Source organism: Halichoerus grypus, chromosome 1 (genome assembly GCF_964656455.1).
Source record: "Halichoerus grypus chromosome 1, mHalGry1.hap1.1, whole genome shotgun sequence".
NCBI classification, from domain to species: Eukaryota; Metazoa; Chordata; class Mammalia; order Carnivora; family Phocidae; genus Halichoerus; species Halichoerus grypus.
In genome coordinates, this window is record NC_135712.1 from 76,878,212 (window position 1) to 76,897,484 (window position 19,273).

The window sequence follows — 19,273 nt, forward strand, 5'->3', positions numbered from 1 at the left end:
ATACCTCTTCTATCTGGTCCATAAACGCCACGAGGCAACATTCTTCTGCCTTAATCAATCCAGGGTCAGGTACTAAGAAACAATGGATTACCCATATGGCTTAAAGTCCACCAAAATTATTAAAACTAGCCAATCCCCAAATTGATTACCCGGTCATGCCTTGCCCTTCCTGTGGAAACTCCAGTAAAGACCATGGTCTAAGTTTTCTCGTAACTCCTGCCCTTGCAGCCTCCTGACCAGGGGGGCATATGGTGACCCCCTATCGTGGACCTGTGATTATAATAAACTTCTTTCTTCTAAGCTGCTTTCTCATTTTCTCCTGTGGTCACACCAACTTTATTATACCATATCCAACATTTACATTCCTGGAACAATATGTTTACAAGGTTTCTGTTTGAAGTGTAGCCTTACAATATTACCTCTAAGTAGACTGTGAAAAATTAAATACTTATAATTCCTTCAGCAATCGTTCTCAATATGGAGTGATTTTGCCTGTAGGGTACATTGGCAATGTCTGGGGACATTTTACGATTGTCATAACAGAAGCAGGGTACTACTGGCATCTAGTGGGTACAAGCCAGAGTTACTGTTAAACATCCTACAATGCACAGAACAGCTTCCCACACCAAAGAATTGTCCTGCCCAAAATGTAAGCCGTGCTGATGTTGAGAAACTCTGCCTAAAGCAACCACAAAATTATATAAAATGTTACAGCTAAAAAGCCAACAGAAATATTAAAATTCAATTAGGAAGATTTAAATAATTACAAAGGTGGTTGAAAAGATGATACAGGAATAAAAACTAGAAAGGGGAAACAGAAAACAAATAATAGGTAGACTCAACTTCAATCAGATTAAATTATATAAAATGTAAAGGAACTAAACATTCCAATTAAAAGGCAGAGATTATCAGAGTGGGTTAAAAGCATGACTCAATTATGTGATCTCTGTAAGAAATGTCTTTTGAATACAAAGACGTGGACAGCAAATGGATTAAAAAAAGATTTACTATGCAAAAAAATAAGTATTAAAATGATGGAGTGGATATAATAATATTAAATATAAAAATAAATTTAAACACATAGAATGCTGCTAGAGATAGAGGAACAAACATTTCATAATGAAAAAAAGCTCAATTTTTCAGGAAGACATATTAATCATAAATGTATATGTACATAATAACAGACTCCCAAAATACATGAAGCAAAAAATAATAAAATTATAGAGGCAAGAAGAAAACCCCATGATTATAGTAGATTTCAACACTCCTTTCTCAATAACCAATAAAAAGCTAGACAAAAATCAGTAAAAATACAGATAACCTAAACAATGCTGTCAAACATAATGAACTAATTGATATTTATAGAAAACTACATACAAAATTATTTTCCAATGAACATGATCATTCACAAAGATGTACTACCATTCAATCAGTAAAAGAAGTCTCAATATATTTATAAAGATTAAAATCAAGGCTGTATGTTCCCTACATTAAAATTAAATAATATTAAAATCTTAAGAAAACTCAAAATATTTGGAAATTAGCCAATACAACTTCTAAAGTATTCATGGCTCAAAGAAGAAATCACAAGAAAAATTAGAGACTACTTCTTGCTGAATGATAATAGAAGCACAACATATCAAAATCTGTGAGATCCAGTAAAGGCAGTCCTTAGAAGAAAATTTAGAGCTTTAAATACTCATATCAGAAAAGAAGAAAGGCCTAAAATTGATGCCCTTGGGTTTCAAATTAAGAAGTTAAAAAAAAAAAAAAAAGAAAAAGAAAAGTAAACCGAAAGTAAGTAGGAGAATGGGAAAAAATAATAAATCAAAGAGCAGAAATCAACAAAATAAAAATCAAATGATAGTGAAAATTAACAAAATGAAAAGCATGTTCTTGTAAACCAAAAATATTGACAGGTCCATTGACAGAAAAAGAGAAAACACAAAGCACCAAAATCAGGAAAGAAAAGGGATATCACTAAATATCTTATACACATTAATGGGGTAAAAATGGAATGTTACTGACAAATTTACACTTTCAAATACAACAATGTCAGTAAATGTAACGAATTCCTTGAAAAATAAAATTTACCAAAATTAACACAAAATCAAAGAATTATGAAATAACCCAATGTTTATAAAACATTGCAAATGTGAAATAATAGACCAATATCTCTCATGAACATAGACACAAAACTCCTTAATAAAATATTAGCACACTGAATCCAACAATGTGTAAAAAGAACAAAACATCATGACTAAATGTGTTTATCTTAACAATGCAAGGTTGATTTAATATTTGAGAATCCTAGTAAAAATAGGATTTTTTTTAATTAAGCAAGCTGAAGAAAAGTAAATATGCATAAATAAACATAAATTCTTTTTAAAAAATCTTAAAAAGAACAGAGGAGTAACTATCAGATATTAAAACATAATAAAATATTATAATAATGGAAACCACTTTGTACTTTAATAAACAGATAAATGGAATGGTGATTCCAGAAATAAAGACAAATACACATGATAAAGGTTATATGATAAAGAGGAAAAGATGCAGTATTGAACAAATGATGCTGAGAAATCTAACCTGCCATTTAGGTAAAAAATAAAGCTGGTTCCATATCTTTTTCCTCCTCACTTAAGGTAAATTCTAGATGAAATGCAAATTTAACTATTTAAAAAAATAAAATTATAAAAACACTTGAATAAAACTTGGAATATATTTTGTAATTTCAATGTGAAGAAAGTCTTCCACAAAAAGAAGTAAACTTAGAAAGTTGATTTGAAAGACTGATAAATTTGACAACCTAAAATTCAAAGAAAGTAAAAAAAAAAAAAGCATTATAAATAAGAGCTATGACAAACTGAGAAAAATATTTGTAATATATAAGGCAGAAAAGAGGCCAAATTCTTTTTTTTTTTTTTAAGATTTTATTTGTTTATTTGACAGAGAGAGACACAGTGAGAGAGGGAACACAAGTAGGGGGAGTGGGAGAGGGAGAAGCAGGCTTCCCGTGGAGCAGGGAGCCTGATGTGGGGCTCAATCCCAGGACCCTGGGATCATGACCTGAGCCGAAGGCAGACGCTTAACGACTGAGCCACCCAGGCGCCCCAAGAGGCCAAATTCTTTTACAGATAAAGAGCTCTTACAAATCAATAAGAAAAAATTCAATATCCTAATAGAAAAAACATGGGTCGTTGTCATAAATAGGCAGTTCACAGAAAAATAAATAAAATGGCTTTCTAACACAAGAAAAACACCCTCAGCTCCTTTCAACTTCTAGCGATGGGCATTAAAACAAAAATGAGATGTTTTTCTTTATCTCACTGGCAAAGCAAGAAAAGATTCATAATGTGTGATATTGGTGAAGATATGTGGAAAAGGATACTCGTATACTTTGTGTAAAGTATAAATAATATAATACACTCTATAATACACTTTATAATAATATAGAGTGTAAATTGGTGTTACCTGTGTAGAAGGCAATTTGGCAACATCTATTAGTTAAAATTCACAAGATTTTTGACCTAGTAATTCCACTTACAGGAATTTACATTATAGATACATTTTTATATCTGTGCCAACTCCTATACACAAGAATAGTTATAGCAGCATTGTTTGTAATAGCAAAGGTAAAAATAAAAATAAATATCCATTAATGAGGGGCTGGATAAATAGATTAGCTTTCAAATAAAATATTCTGCACTATTAAAAAGACTGAGGTTGATCTATATGATTATATAATAAAATCTCCAAGGTATATCATTGGGTAAAATATCTTGAGGCAGAACAGTTTATGACATGTGTTCCCATTGGGTAAAATAATTTATGATAAATGTACACATACAGATATATACTTACAAATATGTATAAATACACATAAATACATACAAAAACATTTGTGTTCTTGTATATTTGCACATTATTTCTTTAAAACAACAACAACAACATGTAATTATTGGCTATTACCTAGGGAGATAATGCTTGAGAACTGAGAGTCTAGGGTGAGAGAGAGATTTCCTGAAAATAAACATTTTAAGATGTTTAAAAATATATTTACAATTGCTTATATAATTGAAAAATCCACCAGTTCAAAAATTCAGCAAACTAAATCAATTTGTTGCATCTTACATCCATGAAAAGTAAATTAAAAAACAGATCTTTGATATGGTGTGTTTTTTGTAAGGAAACCAACCACTTGATTGAACTGTGCATTTTTCAACATCGTAGAAAGGTTTTCCTGCTCTTACTATGTGCCAGGCCAAGGCCAGGTGTTCAACGATACAAAACTAAACAAACAAACATAATGTACTTGCCCTCAAGGAGCTCACCAATGGGAGAAGCTCACATTCAAAGGCTCTCCTTCTGGCTTAAATATAAAATATTTAGGAAAGGCAGTTCCTTCCAAGACCATAGCAAGAGCTTAGTTCAGCAACCCTTTTCTATAGATCTCATCAGGTATCTTGGTGAATGTCAACATCTCTGAGATAGTTGATGTCATCTCCACTAAGCTCCTAGGGAAGATCTCAAAGAGACTTCTTTTAAGAGCTATTAACCATCATAGATTCTGTCCACTCAGCTTTACAGAATAATTTCAATTTCCAAAAGCATTACACTTTTTCCACCTCTACTCCTTTGGCTGTGCTGTTCCTTCAGCTTGGAATGTTAAACTTTTGTTCTCCTTCTTTGGCCAACTCCCACCCAATGTCAAATATAGGCTCAAATCCTTCTCCAGGAAAGCCTCTCTGATTCTCTGCCACACAAATTAGGTTGAGAATATTTCCTCCATGCACCCACAGCTCTTTCCATCTTACATTCAACTATTTATTTCTCATGTTCTCATATTAAAGTACAAATTTACTTAAAGTTGTATCCCTGGTGTCCAACATAGAGTAGAAACTCAATAATTGATGAATTCAACTGTAGAGCTTTACTTTTCTCCCTTGGGTTCACCCAGCTTACCATTCTAAACTGAACTTTGTGATTGATTCCCTACATGACATACCCCCACCGAACCACTTTTCCAAAGTTAAGGCATCACACTCACTTGTCCAGTGACATCCCAGGAAAGACAAACTTGCCCAGGCAGATTTGGTAGACAGAGCTCAGGGGAATCCGTTGCAACTGCACACAGCTGAGCATGATAAAGTCATATTTACAGATTAAGAGAGACTTGTCCGTGACCAGCAAAATCCTCTCCTTCTCATTGTTCCAGTGGTCTATCCTGTAGGAATTATCACAGAAAAGAAGAGTTGATGTCATGGTCTTTCCAAGTTAGAGATAATGGCACTCACTGAAACATCCCTACTAACACAGAAAACAGGGAGCTTTGATCACCTCAGAAGAGGGGTTGAGGAATACCTAATGCCATCCTCTCTCTCTCAGTCCAGTTCCATGACCAAGGGAGGAGGGAAGATGGAAGATTGCAGAAAATACATGATTCCAGAGATGAGTACCCATGAAGGGATCCATGAGGGGAATGACAAGTTTGTATCATGTTGGCAGCCACCTGATTCGTGTTCCTTCACATCTTCCCTGTTCGCTAGAAAGCCTTCATCTTCCTCCAAGGACACCAAAACATCTATGTTTCTAACTCAATTCTTACCACAAACCTTACTCACTACACACTTGTCTTTTCTAATCCCCAAAAGGTATGTTGCTGAGTGGAGGTAAAATGGAGACTAACACAGGTGCACTGATCCCCAAGCCATCACTGCATCTGTTCATCCTATGATATCCTTGAACAAGTGTAGTGGTGTTCTTATGAGCCAAGGACAAAGTAGACACTAGATAAGTGTTTACTATATTGATTTGCTTTGGCCTTGAGACCCTTTCAGGGCATGCATGGAAAATTCTGACTCAACAGAATCTCCACCAGAGAAAACAAGAAGAAATCCAAACAGTGGTGTCTGGTTAGAAGGAAGTGCACAGGGTCTGTAAATCCTCTCACCCACAGCACTTTTGCTGTCTATCTACTATAGTCTTTAGGATATAGCACTCATGAGTTTTATTAGAATTATTTCAGTACACATTTTGTTTTCCCTAAAAGACTTGAAGAGGATGATCTGTGACTGATTCATACCTGAATCCTCACTACACAGAATCAATCTAATGTAAAGACAGAATGGGCATCCTATTCCCACCCATTCTCACAGAGTAACCACAGTGCTATTTTTAAAATACGAACAGAATGACATCACTCCCCTGTTTATTTTATTAAATAGCATCTCTTTGATCTTAGGAGCAAATCCATTACCTATGGACTATAGCATTATCTCACAGCAGGCTAAGAACCTTAACTGTCCAAATCATAGTCAGATGCCTCATGCAAAGAGTGTTTCTTCAGTTTCTGTATAAACTTGGCTCTCTATCATGCTCTCTCAAAGCATCCAAACCCATTGCTTTTTGTTAAGAAGGAATGATATGTAAAACATTTAGAAGTAAGTACCATGTGGACACTGACTGATCAGAATGGACACCATAGTACAGAGGGGAGGACAATGCCAGTCAGTATGAGCTCAGTATCTTGTATATGTGTGTGTGTGTGTGTGTGTGTGTTTGCGTGTGTGTGTGTGTGTTCCATGAAGGCAGAGACTGTGTCCGTTGGGCTACTCACTCTATCTGGTTCCTGTCAAATAGCCTACGCTAAATAAGTGTCTGTTGAGTGAATAAATGAGTGCTAATCAAAAATTTTGAAGGTTGTTGGGCTAGATGAGGGTGGGGGTGAAATCTTCCAGCTCTATAATTTACTAACTCTGTAAGATAGGATATTTGACCTGTCTTTGGCTCATGTTCCTTATCTGTGAAATGGAGACAATACTAGCACTCATCTAAGTTTGGGGAGAGGATTAGGGGAAATGATTCTCAATCAGTGCTCTATAAATCAGCTATCATTATCAGTGGCAGGGACCTGAGTCACAAAGGAATTTTGGGTAATCCAGATATATGCCATCCCCTAGTACAGCATAACCTAAACACAGACAGGTAAGACAAGTCAGTAGTTAAATCAGTGCAAGGAACAGTAGACGTGTGAAAGAGAGAAAAAAGATAAAAGAGAAGAATAGAGAGAAAAGCGGAAAAGGGAAAAACAAGAAGGCTGGGATCACTGAGAGAGGCCCTATTGTATGGCGGCCATGAGGTGATATAAGTATTAGTTCTACATCCCCCACAACCCTTTGAAGAAAGTCACATCTGAAGTCAGTCAACTATAATATGATAGCAGATAGTAGAATATGGTGTAGAGTCTGAGAGATCTGGTTTAAATCCTGGTTTGACTGTGTCCATCCACTCCAATAACACTGCCATACTCAACTCCTGATGCACAGAGAAAAGGAAGGAATTCTAGATAATCTGTTTAACACTCTCAGTCTTAGTCAGAAAGACACCGGGGACTCTGAAATGTCTTATCAGATATCTACATAAATTTCTCTAAATAGCTTGCATCTACTTAGCAGCAAGTTAAAAAGCTGCTGCCTAATAAACCAGACTTGGTTTTAGTCTAAAAAAACCACAGCTTTTGGTTGAATGGTTTTACTGAAAATGTCAGCACTCCATAATGAGATTTATTTTAAAAGGTAAAGGATTTGGGAAAAAAGAGAATTCTTTTTAGGAACACAGAGTGCTCTGCTGTGACACAGATTCTGCATAATTTACATGTCGGGAAAGTCTGAATTCAAGTAAACACACAGATTTATAAATAGTTTGGGGCCACATCTCTAGCTCCTGGGTGGTATATGTATTTATTTAGACTTCAATCACACCTTTTTCCCCAAATAACTCATGGAAAAAACATTGAATTTCATATTCCCAATATTAACATAATTGAAGTTGGGTTGGCAACAATATCCACAACAAATATAGGGATAGGAGTAACAGTAACATATTGTGGAGATTTACAAAGTCCTTGGATATTGATGGTCCTATTAAACCTCACAACAACCCTTTGGACTGGATGTTATTACCCTCATTTTAAAGACAAGGTAGAGAGACACAAAACCCAGCCATGGTATTGGCTTTTTTCCCAATACCATCCACCTCCAAATAGAGCGTCCTTCAGTTGGTATGAGAATGTGATAAAACCCACTTCTGGAAGGAGCTGATGTGATGATATATACCACTCCTGGGACTGTGCTCTCTGGGAAACCTTTCCCCTGAGAAAACACCTATCACTGTCCCTTTCAAACCTTGTTCCTCCTCCAGTGTTCCCAATCTTGGAAAAGAACCCTCCTTCCAGTTATGTAAGCCAGAGACTTAGGAGGGAGTCATTCTGAACTCTCCCTTTTCCTCACCTCACCTGCCAGGTCCTAAACATTTGACTCCAAAAATATTTCTCAACACCACCCACTTATCTCCATCTTGACCTTCACCACCCCGATCCAGTCTTCCCTCATCTCCTGCTTAGACTATTTCAATCACCCTCTTACTAGGTTTGGACTACTAGTCACCTAGACCCATTTTACCTACATCTACTCTTGTTCCCTCCTAACCTCTCCACCATACTGCAATGAGGGGGACCTTTTGAAAAAAACAAATCTGGCCCCCACCTCTCCACTTTGGCTTCAAACATTTCAACAGTTCCCCAGAGCTCTTCTAAGAAATGACAAAAGTTCTTCACCTGGTCTAAGATGCTGTCCACAGTCAAGCCCTACCTACTTCTTCAACCTCATCCCAGGCCAAGACTCTGCACTCATTCTTCTTGATCTTTCAGTTTCTTGCATTTAACACGCCCACTCCTACTAAAGCAACTTTTCATATGCTGCTTCTTCCTGAGATTCTTTACCTAACTGCTATAGTGCTGAGCTCAATTACTCCTTACTCAGGCAAGCTTTCCCAGACCTCTGTGACTACTTCTGTTCTTCCTAATGTACACTTACATAACACCACACATTTCTCCTTCATAGTATTTATCCCAGATGCAATTTTACAGTTATTTCTATGATGACCTAATTAGCGTCTGCCTCCTTTCCTATACTATAAATGCCACAAAGACAGTCAGTTCTTCACATCGTGTCTCCAAGGTTGCATGTGTCCAAAAAGTATTTCTGAAATGAATTAGTAAAGAATGAACAATCCTTGTGCTGTGCAAGCCATATGCCTTGGCTCATGCTGTTTGGGAATCCTATCCTCACGTTTACACATTGAAATACTCCCCCATAAAATAGCACAGTTTCAAAAACTAATCAGTAACATTGGGAAAATGTTCATGCCTTAAAAGTCAGAAAGAGAGGATACAAAATGTTACTTTCAGTATACTTCCAACTTTGTAACAACAAATCCATAGATCAAAATGGTAACAGTGATTATTTCTGAGTGCTGGGATTTCAAATGACTTCCATTTCTTTTCATGCTTTTATTAGCCAGTGTTTAATTTCTTTTGGCCATGAACATATTCTACTTTTATGATAAAGAGATACTTTAAAAAAAAAAAAATAATCTCACCTATCCTTCAAGTCCCCAGTTTAAATGCTATCTATTTCATGGAGACTCACCCTCACCAGTCTCCAGCCCACCCCCCACAAAGTGGATGTCCTCTTTCTTTGCATTAAATACACACAAGCTTTTTATCAGAGCCTCAGCTGTGGCTCAAGTCACAATCTGCTCTATATTACAGTGATGTCTATCTCCAGAATATCCTCTTGTTGCCCCACATTTGATGAGAGACACCCTAGTGTAGAGAGGTGTTTTAGTCCTGTCTGTGTCCCCTCACTATGCCCAACACAGAGCCAAGAGAGATCATGATCTTAGCAAGTGAGCAGAGCATGAAAAACTAAAACCATAAGATTCATCCTCTTAGTTGTGAGACCCGGTGTCTCCTGACGGAGGATTTGTCGCATCCCCTGTTGCCACCGCTGTTCCTCAGCACTAGCGGCATTTCCCTATTTGATGAAGGGCCAGGACACCCCAGTATAAAAGGGAATCTAGGAACTCCGTGAGATTTGTGGTTTCCTGGGATGACAACAGTTTTGCCAGCAGAGGGCAACAGCGAACCAGCAATGACCGGCGACCTGTCAGAGCAAGTTTCCAGGGCTCCCATCCAGTCACTCAAACCATCCAGACGCTTTCCCAGTGGCCACAGCCCTACCCCTAACAATACTTTCAGTTGCTCTTTTAAGGCTGTGTCACATCAATTTGTGGTTTTGAAATTATTTTCCTCCAAAAATGTTTTTTTCTAACATTATTCCACCATACTTATAGACAAGCACACGTGCGTGCGCACGCACACACACACACACCCACCCACCAGCCAGTAGAAACAGCTTCCCTAATACTGAATAGAGTGACTATACCTGGTTAACAAATCCATCTTCCTTCGTGTGCCCCTCCAGCCTCTTAGCATAGCCCAGACCTTAAAAGAGGAAGACAGTTTCTTGGCTAGCCAGAAATCGGCAACCCAGGAGGAAAACACTGAATCATTCATTCCACACATATTCCCTGAGCACCCACTGGGTTCCAGGCCCTGAAGAGAATCCAATTTGGGTTTGCTCTTGAAACATAAACAGATGAAAAATGCATGGCATTGAAGCAAAGCAATTTCCCTCCCCCTGAGTTAAGTGAAGTCTTAAAAAACCTTTAGCTAAATAATCCACATTAAATTCTTTCAGTCATTTGGTTATTCTTTCCTGGGGCCTCTCCAATTTGTTTAAAATAGGGGACCCTCCAAGTAAACACAGTATTCTAATAAAAACCCGATGCCCACAAACCTTCTTTGTTCTCAGATCCCCTGACCTGACTTCCTGTGGTTTGGTTTTCTCCCTACTACCCCACAGAGCCAGGCATATTCCAAGTTCTGTGGTGGCTACTGGGAATAGTGAGAAGAGTATTCTGCTCTTAAGGAATACACAATTCTCTAAGATGTGAGATGAAATCATGTAGAGAAGAGCTAATATGGCACCCAAAGGTGTGATGAGATTTTATAATTTTAACACAAATCCACAGACTCAGGTCTCTAGATTCCCAGCCCACTGTCCACAGGGCTGAGGAAAAGGAACCCCAGGCATCTATCTATTTGATGCCCTTGAAGAATGTTCTCTGATCAACACTTCATTTCCTGCCGTTAGGTATGAGATCTCTGTGCTGAAAAAGCACAAGTTGAAAAACAGGAATGATTCTTTGGAATGAACACATGGAAAAAGTTTTCAGGAGTATTAAGTTTTTTTTTTTTTTTTTTTTTTTAACACTTCCTTAATGTATACCCTTGTAGGATAGACAAAGTGTCCCCATAAAACATAGACAGGATGGACCTAGAAACATCCATTCATGTATTCACAAAGGCTATTTTTTCCTGAATAAGTGAAAACAATGGCCATTTTTTCCCCTCAGAAAACAACAGAGTTTTTGAGTTCTAAAAAATATAATAAAACTATAAACAATGAGCTTTACTTAGGAAACTATACATATATATATAATTTATATGTGTGTATGTGTATATGTATGTATATCCATATATATATATATATACATACATATATGACAATTCTGAGATCTGCATGCATATGAATAATTCTGCCATGCATTTATCTTAGGTTATAATCAAAAGCCTTCACTTACTGGGGGTCTTCTCTGGATCAGGTACTTTGCCAGATATTATACAAATATTACCTGTTTTAATCTTCATCAAACAGTCTGGATGAGTACAGGTGAGGAAGCGGAGACTCAGGGAGGTACAACAGACTGAATATTTATTTCCCCTCAAAATTCCAATGTGGAAGCCCTAACTTCCAAAATGATGGTAGTAAGCGGTGGGGCCATTGGGAGGTGATTAGGTGCAAATGAAGTCATGGCGATGGAGCTCCCATGATGAGATTACTGTCCTTATAAGAAGAGGAATAAATAAATAAAATCTTTAAAAAAAAAAGAAGAGGAAGAGACAGAACTTCCTCCCTCCAGGATGTGAATGAGAAGGCAAGCCAGGAAGAGAGCCCTCACTGAGAACCAAATCTGTGGGCATCTTGATCGAAGACTTCTCAGTCTCCAGGACTGTGAGAAATAAATGTCCGTTGTTTAAGCCACCAAGTCTATGGGCATTTTGTTACAGCAGCCTAAGTTGACTAACACAAGAAGCTAACTTGCTCCAAATAACACAGCCAGGATTCATCCAAGGTATGTTTCACTTTAAACCCTTATTCTCTCCTCTTTACCAAACCACCATTCATTAGGAAGGAAATGAAATCTCTTCATGTAATCAAGTAATATTGCTGAGTGTCTATACACTTGATGCTTGAACAACATAGGTTTGAACTGTGTGTCCACTTATATGCAGATTTTTTTTTGGTAAATATAGTACAGTACAGTAAATGTGTTTTGATTTTTTTTAAAGATTTTATTTATTTATTTGACAGAGAGAGACAGCGAGAGAGGGAACACAAGCAGGGGGACTGGGAAAGGGAGAAGCGGGCTTCCCATGGAGCAGGGAGCCCGACATGGAACTCGATCCCAGGACCCTGGGATCATGACCTGTGCTGAAGACAGATGCTTAACGGCTAAGCTACCCAGGCGCCCCAGTATTTTGATTTTCTTAATAACATTTTCTTTTCTCTAGCTTACTTTATTGTAAGAATACAGTATATAATACATATAACATTCAAAATAGGTGTTCATTGACTTTGTTATTGGTAAGCTTTCTAGTCAACAGTGGGCTCTTAGTAAAGTGTGGGGAGTCAAAAATTATAGATGGATTTTTTATTACAGGGGTGGGGGCTCAGCACCCATAACCCCTTCATTGTTCAAGGATCAGTTGTGCTTTATTAAAGACATTATGTAGGTCCTCAGACTATAAAGTCCTCTATAATTATCCCTGTCCTTAAAAGCTTATAATCTAATGTGGGAGAACATAAATCAGGTACTGTGGTATAGAGTGATAAATAATAACATGGAAATTTGTATACAGTGCTATGGAAATCCCAGTTAATGTCTAACATTGATTTAATGCTTACTTTGAATAAGGTTTTGGTCTAAGTTCTTCGTATAAATTACTTCATTTATGCTCACATTATCCTGTGAGGATGTGTCATTCTCCCCATTTTATAGATGAGGAACTAAAACATAAAAAGGTGAAATAACTTGCCCAATTCTGGAACTACAGTTCTAGAGGGTGTCTGCCTCTAGAAACCATGCTTTTGATTAACCACTCTGCTCTACTGGAAGGCATTTAAGACCACCGAGGAAATGAGGTAAGGCTCTGGATAAAGTGTGCTTGAAGAAGCTTTTTAAATAGCTTGATGCGGAAGGCAGATTAATTAATTTTAGATGGAGGGAACAGCATGTGCAAACACGCAGAGCGACATGCACAGAATGATTTGTTGGAAGACACGTGTTTGCACAGTATGTAAATGAAAATCATGAAAACAGAATTACCATAAAAAGGGAGGGTAGCACCCACGAAGATTCTGACTCAGGATCGCTGAGATGGAATCCTGGGCATCTCTCCTTCTAAAAGCTATCCAGATGCAGAAGGTTTTAAAAGACCAAAACATTTTCAGGAGCTGATCTCTCAGGCACTGAGGTGGAACCATTTTGAGCCTAAACCCAAAGAATTTGTAGGTGGCACTGGAAGATTTGTGGACTTACTCAACTTTTCAGAGTGGAAAGCTACAGAGTATTTCTAAGGAGTACTTTCCCAATGCAAATAACTAATCACGACCACCCTCACTTTATCAAAAGTTCTTTAAACTCCAGGAGTGAACCTCTTCTGCTTCTTAGTCTCCCAGCCAAAATAACTAACCAGAAGGAATCATTATATTATGTCATAGTCCCAACCTAGCCCTGGCACAGAGAAATTGCTTTGTGAATGTTAATTTCTTTTTTTATGTCCCTGTCCCGAAGACAAACTGCACTTGGCCAGTAGTTTTGTCAATACTCCTGTGAGCTTAAGACTCATTTTAATCACAAATGGGTCTTCATTTCATGGTACACTTCAAGTGCTAGTTTCCTGAGCAGTGGTGGGCTTCCTATCACACAGCCCAGAGTTAGAGATGCAGTTCTGCCCCTTGCTAGCTGTGAGATCTTGCAAAAGTTACTTATCTTTTCTAAAATCCTTTTTTCCAAATCTCTAAAATGAAAATAATAATAATATACACATACCTCATAGGGTTGTTGTGAATTTTTTTTAAAATAGTGCTATGGAGCATTTAGTAAAATACAAAGCACACATAAAGTACTCAATTTTCATTGGCTATTAATATAATGGTGATGGTGATGATGATGGTGATGATGAAGAAGGAAGAGGAGGAGGAGAAGAAAACAATGAAGAAGAATTCTTTTAAATTCCCTTTAAACACCTTTGCAACAGGGGCGCCTGGGTAGCTTAGTTGGTTAACATCAGACTCTTGATTTCAGCTCGGGTCATGATCTCAGGGTCATGAGATGGAGCCACAAGTAGGGCTCTGTGCTGGGTGTGGAGACTGCTTAAGATTCTCTCTCTTTATGTATTTGAGAGAGAGAGAGTGCACAAGCAGGGATGAGGGGCAGAGGGAGAGGAGAGAATCTCAAGCAGATCATATTGAGTGTGGAGCCCAATGCAGAACTCGATCTCATGACTCTGAGGTCATGACCTGAGCCAAAATCAAGAGTTGGATATCATTGAACCGACTGTGCCACCCAGGTGCCCCAAGGAAGGTATCTCTTTAGAGAAACAATACTAGGTATCCAGTCCAAAAATAATCCCCCTTAATGATCCAACAAATATTTATTGGTCCATTATTATGCTCCACACTCTACTGGTATAGTGGTGAGCCAAACAAGCCCCTGTTCCTCTCCTGCTTACATTCTAGGAAGGCACACAGACAAAAGGAAATGGACACATAAACATAGAGACCAGGTAAAAGGGAGATGAGAATATCTGTGGAAATAGTCTCTAGGTAAAGTGAAGAGTTAGTGCAAAGGCACGGAGACAGGATACATCACATTTCATAAAACAGCAAGGAAGCCGGCATGACCAAGGCAAAGGGAACAAGTAAGGGAGTGGAGGGAGATGTAAGCAGAAGCCACATCCCATACTGGAACAACCACAGTTTCTTTGTGACTGATGAATGTTTTTAATATTAAATGGTTGTTACCCTCTGCTTTATAGATGGAGAAACCAAGCCCCAATAAAGCGACATGCATCTAGCACTAAGTGACAGAGTCAAGACTAGAATCCAGCTTTTGGGACCCCCAGCCCAGGCAATATACATCCCAACCAGCTGCTTCTCCCATTTATTTTTCCCACACAACCAGGCAACTTTGCTCTTCCTGTCACAGAACCATCAGTAAGAGGATATTTTAAAAGCTACACAGAAGAAAAGGCTCTGGGCACACCCCATCCTTCTCTCTTCTCCACAAAAGGACTGAATAGCTGTTGAATAGCTCAAGTCCCCCACAGCACACCAGGGGCTAATAGGAGGCCCACCCCCTGAGGAGCTCTCTCCTCCCCTGAATTGACTTTGGGGTATTCACTTGATCAGAAGCCAAAAAAGCTGGCAGAAGAACAAGGCCTAATTTTGAGAAGGCGGCAGAGAAGAAAGAACAGTGAGACAAGATACAACAAATGCTCACTTCTTGCCACCTCCATTGTATTATTCTTTTTAAATGGGAGAGATGTCTATTGACTGTACTATGTTAGTTCAGCTCTTTGGACACAGGAGACACAGCCCAGATCGGGCAAGCCCAGAAGGAGGAGATATATAAATACTCTGAGGCATCCCACAGAAATCCAAGAGCAGGAACCATTGCACAGTTGGGTTTTATGAAAGCTGGAAAGCCGCAAGGAACAAAAGCTATTCCCTCAGGGGCTGTCAATATCATGATTTCTGGGTCTCTCCACACATCGCATGTTCCTTCTTGACTACCGTGCTCCCTCTGCTTACTACCAGTGTTTGTTCCTCTTTAATTTCACCTTGCCTATGACCTTTGTTTCCTTCATTTTGACTGTACCTGAACTTCCAGATCCACTTTCATAGCCATTGTAGCTGTTTCTCCCAGTCCAAATGCTCAAGATCAGGAATTCTTTTAGTCCAAGGCATTTCTTTGAGCTGTCTTTTTGGGTCATGGGCCAGCTAATGGATTAGCTCCTCTTTGTCCAATCAGCCATGGCCAGGGGCTGAAGTCACAGAGCAAAAAATAGGAGCTGTCAGTGAGATGCACTTTATTCTTCATTTTCAGAACTGTGCCAGCTATTCTGATTCCTTTGTCTCCATAAAAATTTTAGAATAATATTGTTTTCAGCTGCAAAAAATCTTGCTGAGATTTTGAAAAGGAATCATGTTAAACCTACAGGTCAGATGTTGGAGAATTGATATCTTGACTATACTGCATCTTCCAATCTATGAATATGGTATGTCTCTCACTTATTTAGATTTTCTTTGATTTCTTTCATCAGCATGCCAAGTCCTATACATATTTTATTAGATTTACACTTAAGTATTTCTTTCTTTGAGTTATTATAAGTGTTATTGTACTTTTAATTTGTTTTCACTTCTTTAATGCTAGCCTACAGAAATATAGCTGATTTCGTATGATCCTGTACCCTGCAACTTCATTAAAGTAATTTATTAGTTCTGGGAATTTTGTGGTAGATTTCTTGGGTTTTTCTACAAAGATTGTCATGCCATCTACAATTACAGACAGTTTTTATTTCTTCCTTTTTTTTTATCTGTGTGGCTTTTATTTCCTCTTCTTGCCTTATTGTGTTGGCTAGAGCTTCCAGTACTATGTTGAATAGTGGTAGTGAGAGTTGCCTCCTTTGCCTTCTTCCCAATCTTAAGAAGAAAACACTAGTCTTTTCCCACTAGCATGCTGTTAATTACAGGTATTATGTAAATGTTCTTTATCAAATTGAAAAAGTTCCCCTCTATTATTTTTTTGAGAGCTTTTACCATAAATGTATGTGTTAAATTTTGCCAAATGTTTTCTCAGCATCAATTGATCTGACCATTAAGTTTTCTTCTTTAGCCAGTTAATATGGTGGATTACACTGATTAATTTTCCAATACTGAACCAGTCTTATATTCCTCGAATAAACCCCACTTGGTCATGATATATAATTATTTTTATATGTTGCTTAATTTCTATTTGCTAACATTTCAATAAGAATTTTTGCATTTATATTCATGACAGATATTGGTTCGTAGTTTTATTTTTTCCTGTCTTTGTCTGGATTTAGTATCAGGTTAATACTGGCTTCATAGAATGAGGTGGGAATTGTTTCTTCCTCTTCTATTTTCCGAAAAAGATTATGTAAATTGGTGCTCATGCATCTCTAAACATTTCATAGAATTCTCCAGTGAAACCATCTGGGCCTGGAGATTTCTTTTTTGGGGAGGCTTTAATTACAAATTCAATTTCCTAATTGTTATAGGGCTGTTGAAATTATCTACTTTATACTGAGTGAGTTGTGGTCATTTGAGTGTTTTGAGGAATTGATCCATTTCATCTAAATTGGCAAATTTATGTGTGTAAAGTGTTTAGCTATAATCACTTACTATTTTTTGCACTTATTATTTTATTGTTTGCAGGGTCTGTAGGGATATCCCATTTCATTTCTGATATTGGTAATCCATATCTTCTCTCTTTTTTTCTTTGTCAGCCTTGCTAAAAGTTTCTCAACCTTAGTGGACCTTTCAGAGAACCAACTTTGGCTTCATTAATTTTCTCCATTTTTTTTTTATTGATTTCTACTTTTTTTAAAAAAAGATTTTATTTATCTTTTTGACAGAGAGAGACAGCTAGATAGGGAACACAAGCAAGGGGAGTGGGAGAGTGAGAAGCAGGCTCCTGGCTGAGCAGGGAGCCTGATGCTGGGCTCGATCCCAGGACCTTGGGATCATGACCTGAGCAGAAGGCAGACGCTTAACGACTGAGCCATCCAGGCTCCCCTTGACTTCTACTCTTATCCTTGTTATTTTCTTCCTTCTGTTGCCATTAAATTTGTTTTCTTATTGTTATTGTTTTCTAGTTTCTTGAAGCAGGAGTTTGGGTTATTGGTTTGAGACTTTTCCTCAATTGCCTTTAGCATTCTTCTATTAGTGCTATAAATTTCTCTCTCAGAACTGTTTTAGCTGAATCTCACACATTTTGACATGTTGTATTTTTATTTCAATTCAGCTCAATGTACTTTTGATTTCCTCTGAAACTTCCTCTTTGACTCCTGGATTATTTAGAAATGTGTTGTGTTGTTTCTAAGTGTTTGGAGATTTTCCTGTTCTCTTCTGGTTATTAATTTCTTGTTTGAGTCCATTGTAGTGAAAGAACACATTCTGAATGATTTCAATTATTTTAAATTTGGTGAGGTATGTTTTGTGGCTCAGGATATGTTGGATCTTGGTATATGTTCTCTGGGTGCTTAAAAAGAACATTCATTCTGCTTTTTCTGGGGGGAGTGTTCTATAAATGTTGATTGGGTTCTCTCGGTATGTTGAGTTCTTCTAAATCCTTGGTGACTTTCTGCCTATTTGTCATATTGATTATTAAAAGAATGGTGTTGAAGTCTCTAACTAAAATCATGGATTTGTCTATTTCTCCTTCCCATTCTATCAGTTTTTATTTCACATATTTTGCAGCTCTCTTGTTTGGTGCATACACATTTAGGATTGTTCTGTCTTCTTGGTGGATTGACCCTTTTATCATTATACAATTCTTTCTTTGTCCTGGGTAATTTTCTTTGCTCAGATGTCTACATTTTTATTAATTCACATAGCACAGCATTTCATTTCTTAAACTCTGTAGTTTCTACTAAAGAGACCAGTGGAAACAGAAGCTCCCTCTTCTTCACACGGATTACTCTTCTTAGACCCACCGTACCTTCCCTAAAACAGGGCATTTGAGGACTACCTAGGTACCTCATAGAGTAAACACAATTTACTGTTTGTGAATCAGGCAGCATGTTTATTCATAAGACTCTTTAACAGTTGTTTGTGTAACAGCTGTAGAGGCCCAAATGCGTTGATAGCCTCAATATTAAGATTGAGGTCTTACTTGTTTTCTTTACTGAAACACACATTGGCAGGCATCAAAATAATCAAGATTAAGTTTAGATTATTGGTAAAATATTTCTAGAACCTATTACCTTTCCAAAGATGTCAACCTCCTGTTTGATATCTTTCAGTAACTCAAGAAAGAAATGCCTATAGTGGTCACAAAGGAAACATAATGACAGTGTTGTGCTGTAAATGGTAAACTCTTTCTAAAATAATAATAAAGATAACGATGATGTTCTCATTTCATTTCTTTGGTATAAATTATCCTACCACAACTGATTTCAAGATACCGAGGTAAGGTCACTGATCATGTAGTCAGC

At 37.5% G+C, this 19,273-nt stretch overlaps 1 protein-coding gene across 5 annotated transcripts in view; it reads right to left on the minus strand.

The window, feature by feature from the left end:
• Positions 1-19,273, minus strand: part of TPRG1 (tumor protein p63 regulated 1) — a 213,613-nt gene that overhangs the window by 75,452 nt on the left and 118,888 nt on the right. For all 5 annotated transcript variants that reach the window (XM_078068063.1, XM_078068056.1, XM_078068066.1 and 2 more), the window contains exon 4: positions 5,051-5,227. In XM_078068063.1, the coding sequence (XP_077924189.1) occupies positions 5,051-5,227 (177 nt within the window). The remainder of the gene's footprint in view (positions 1-5,050; positions 5,228-19,273) is intronic.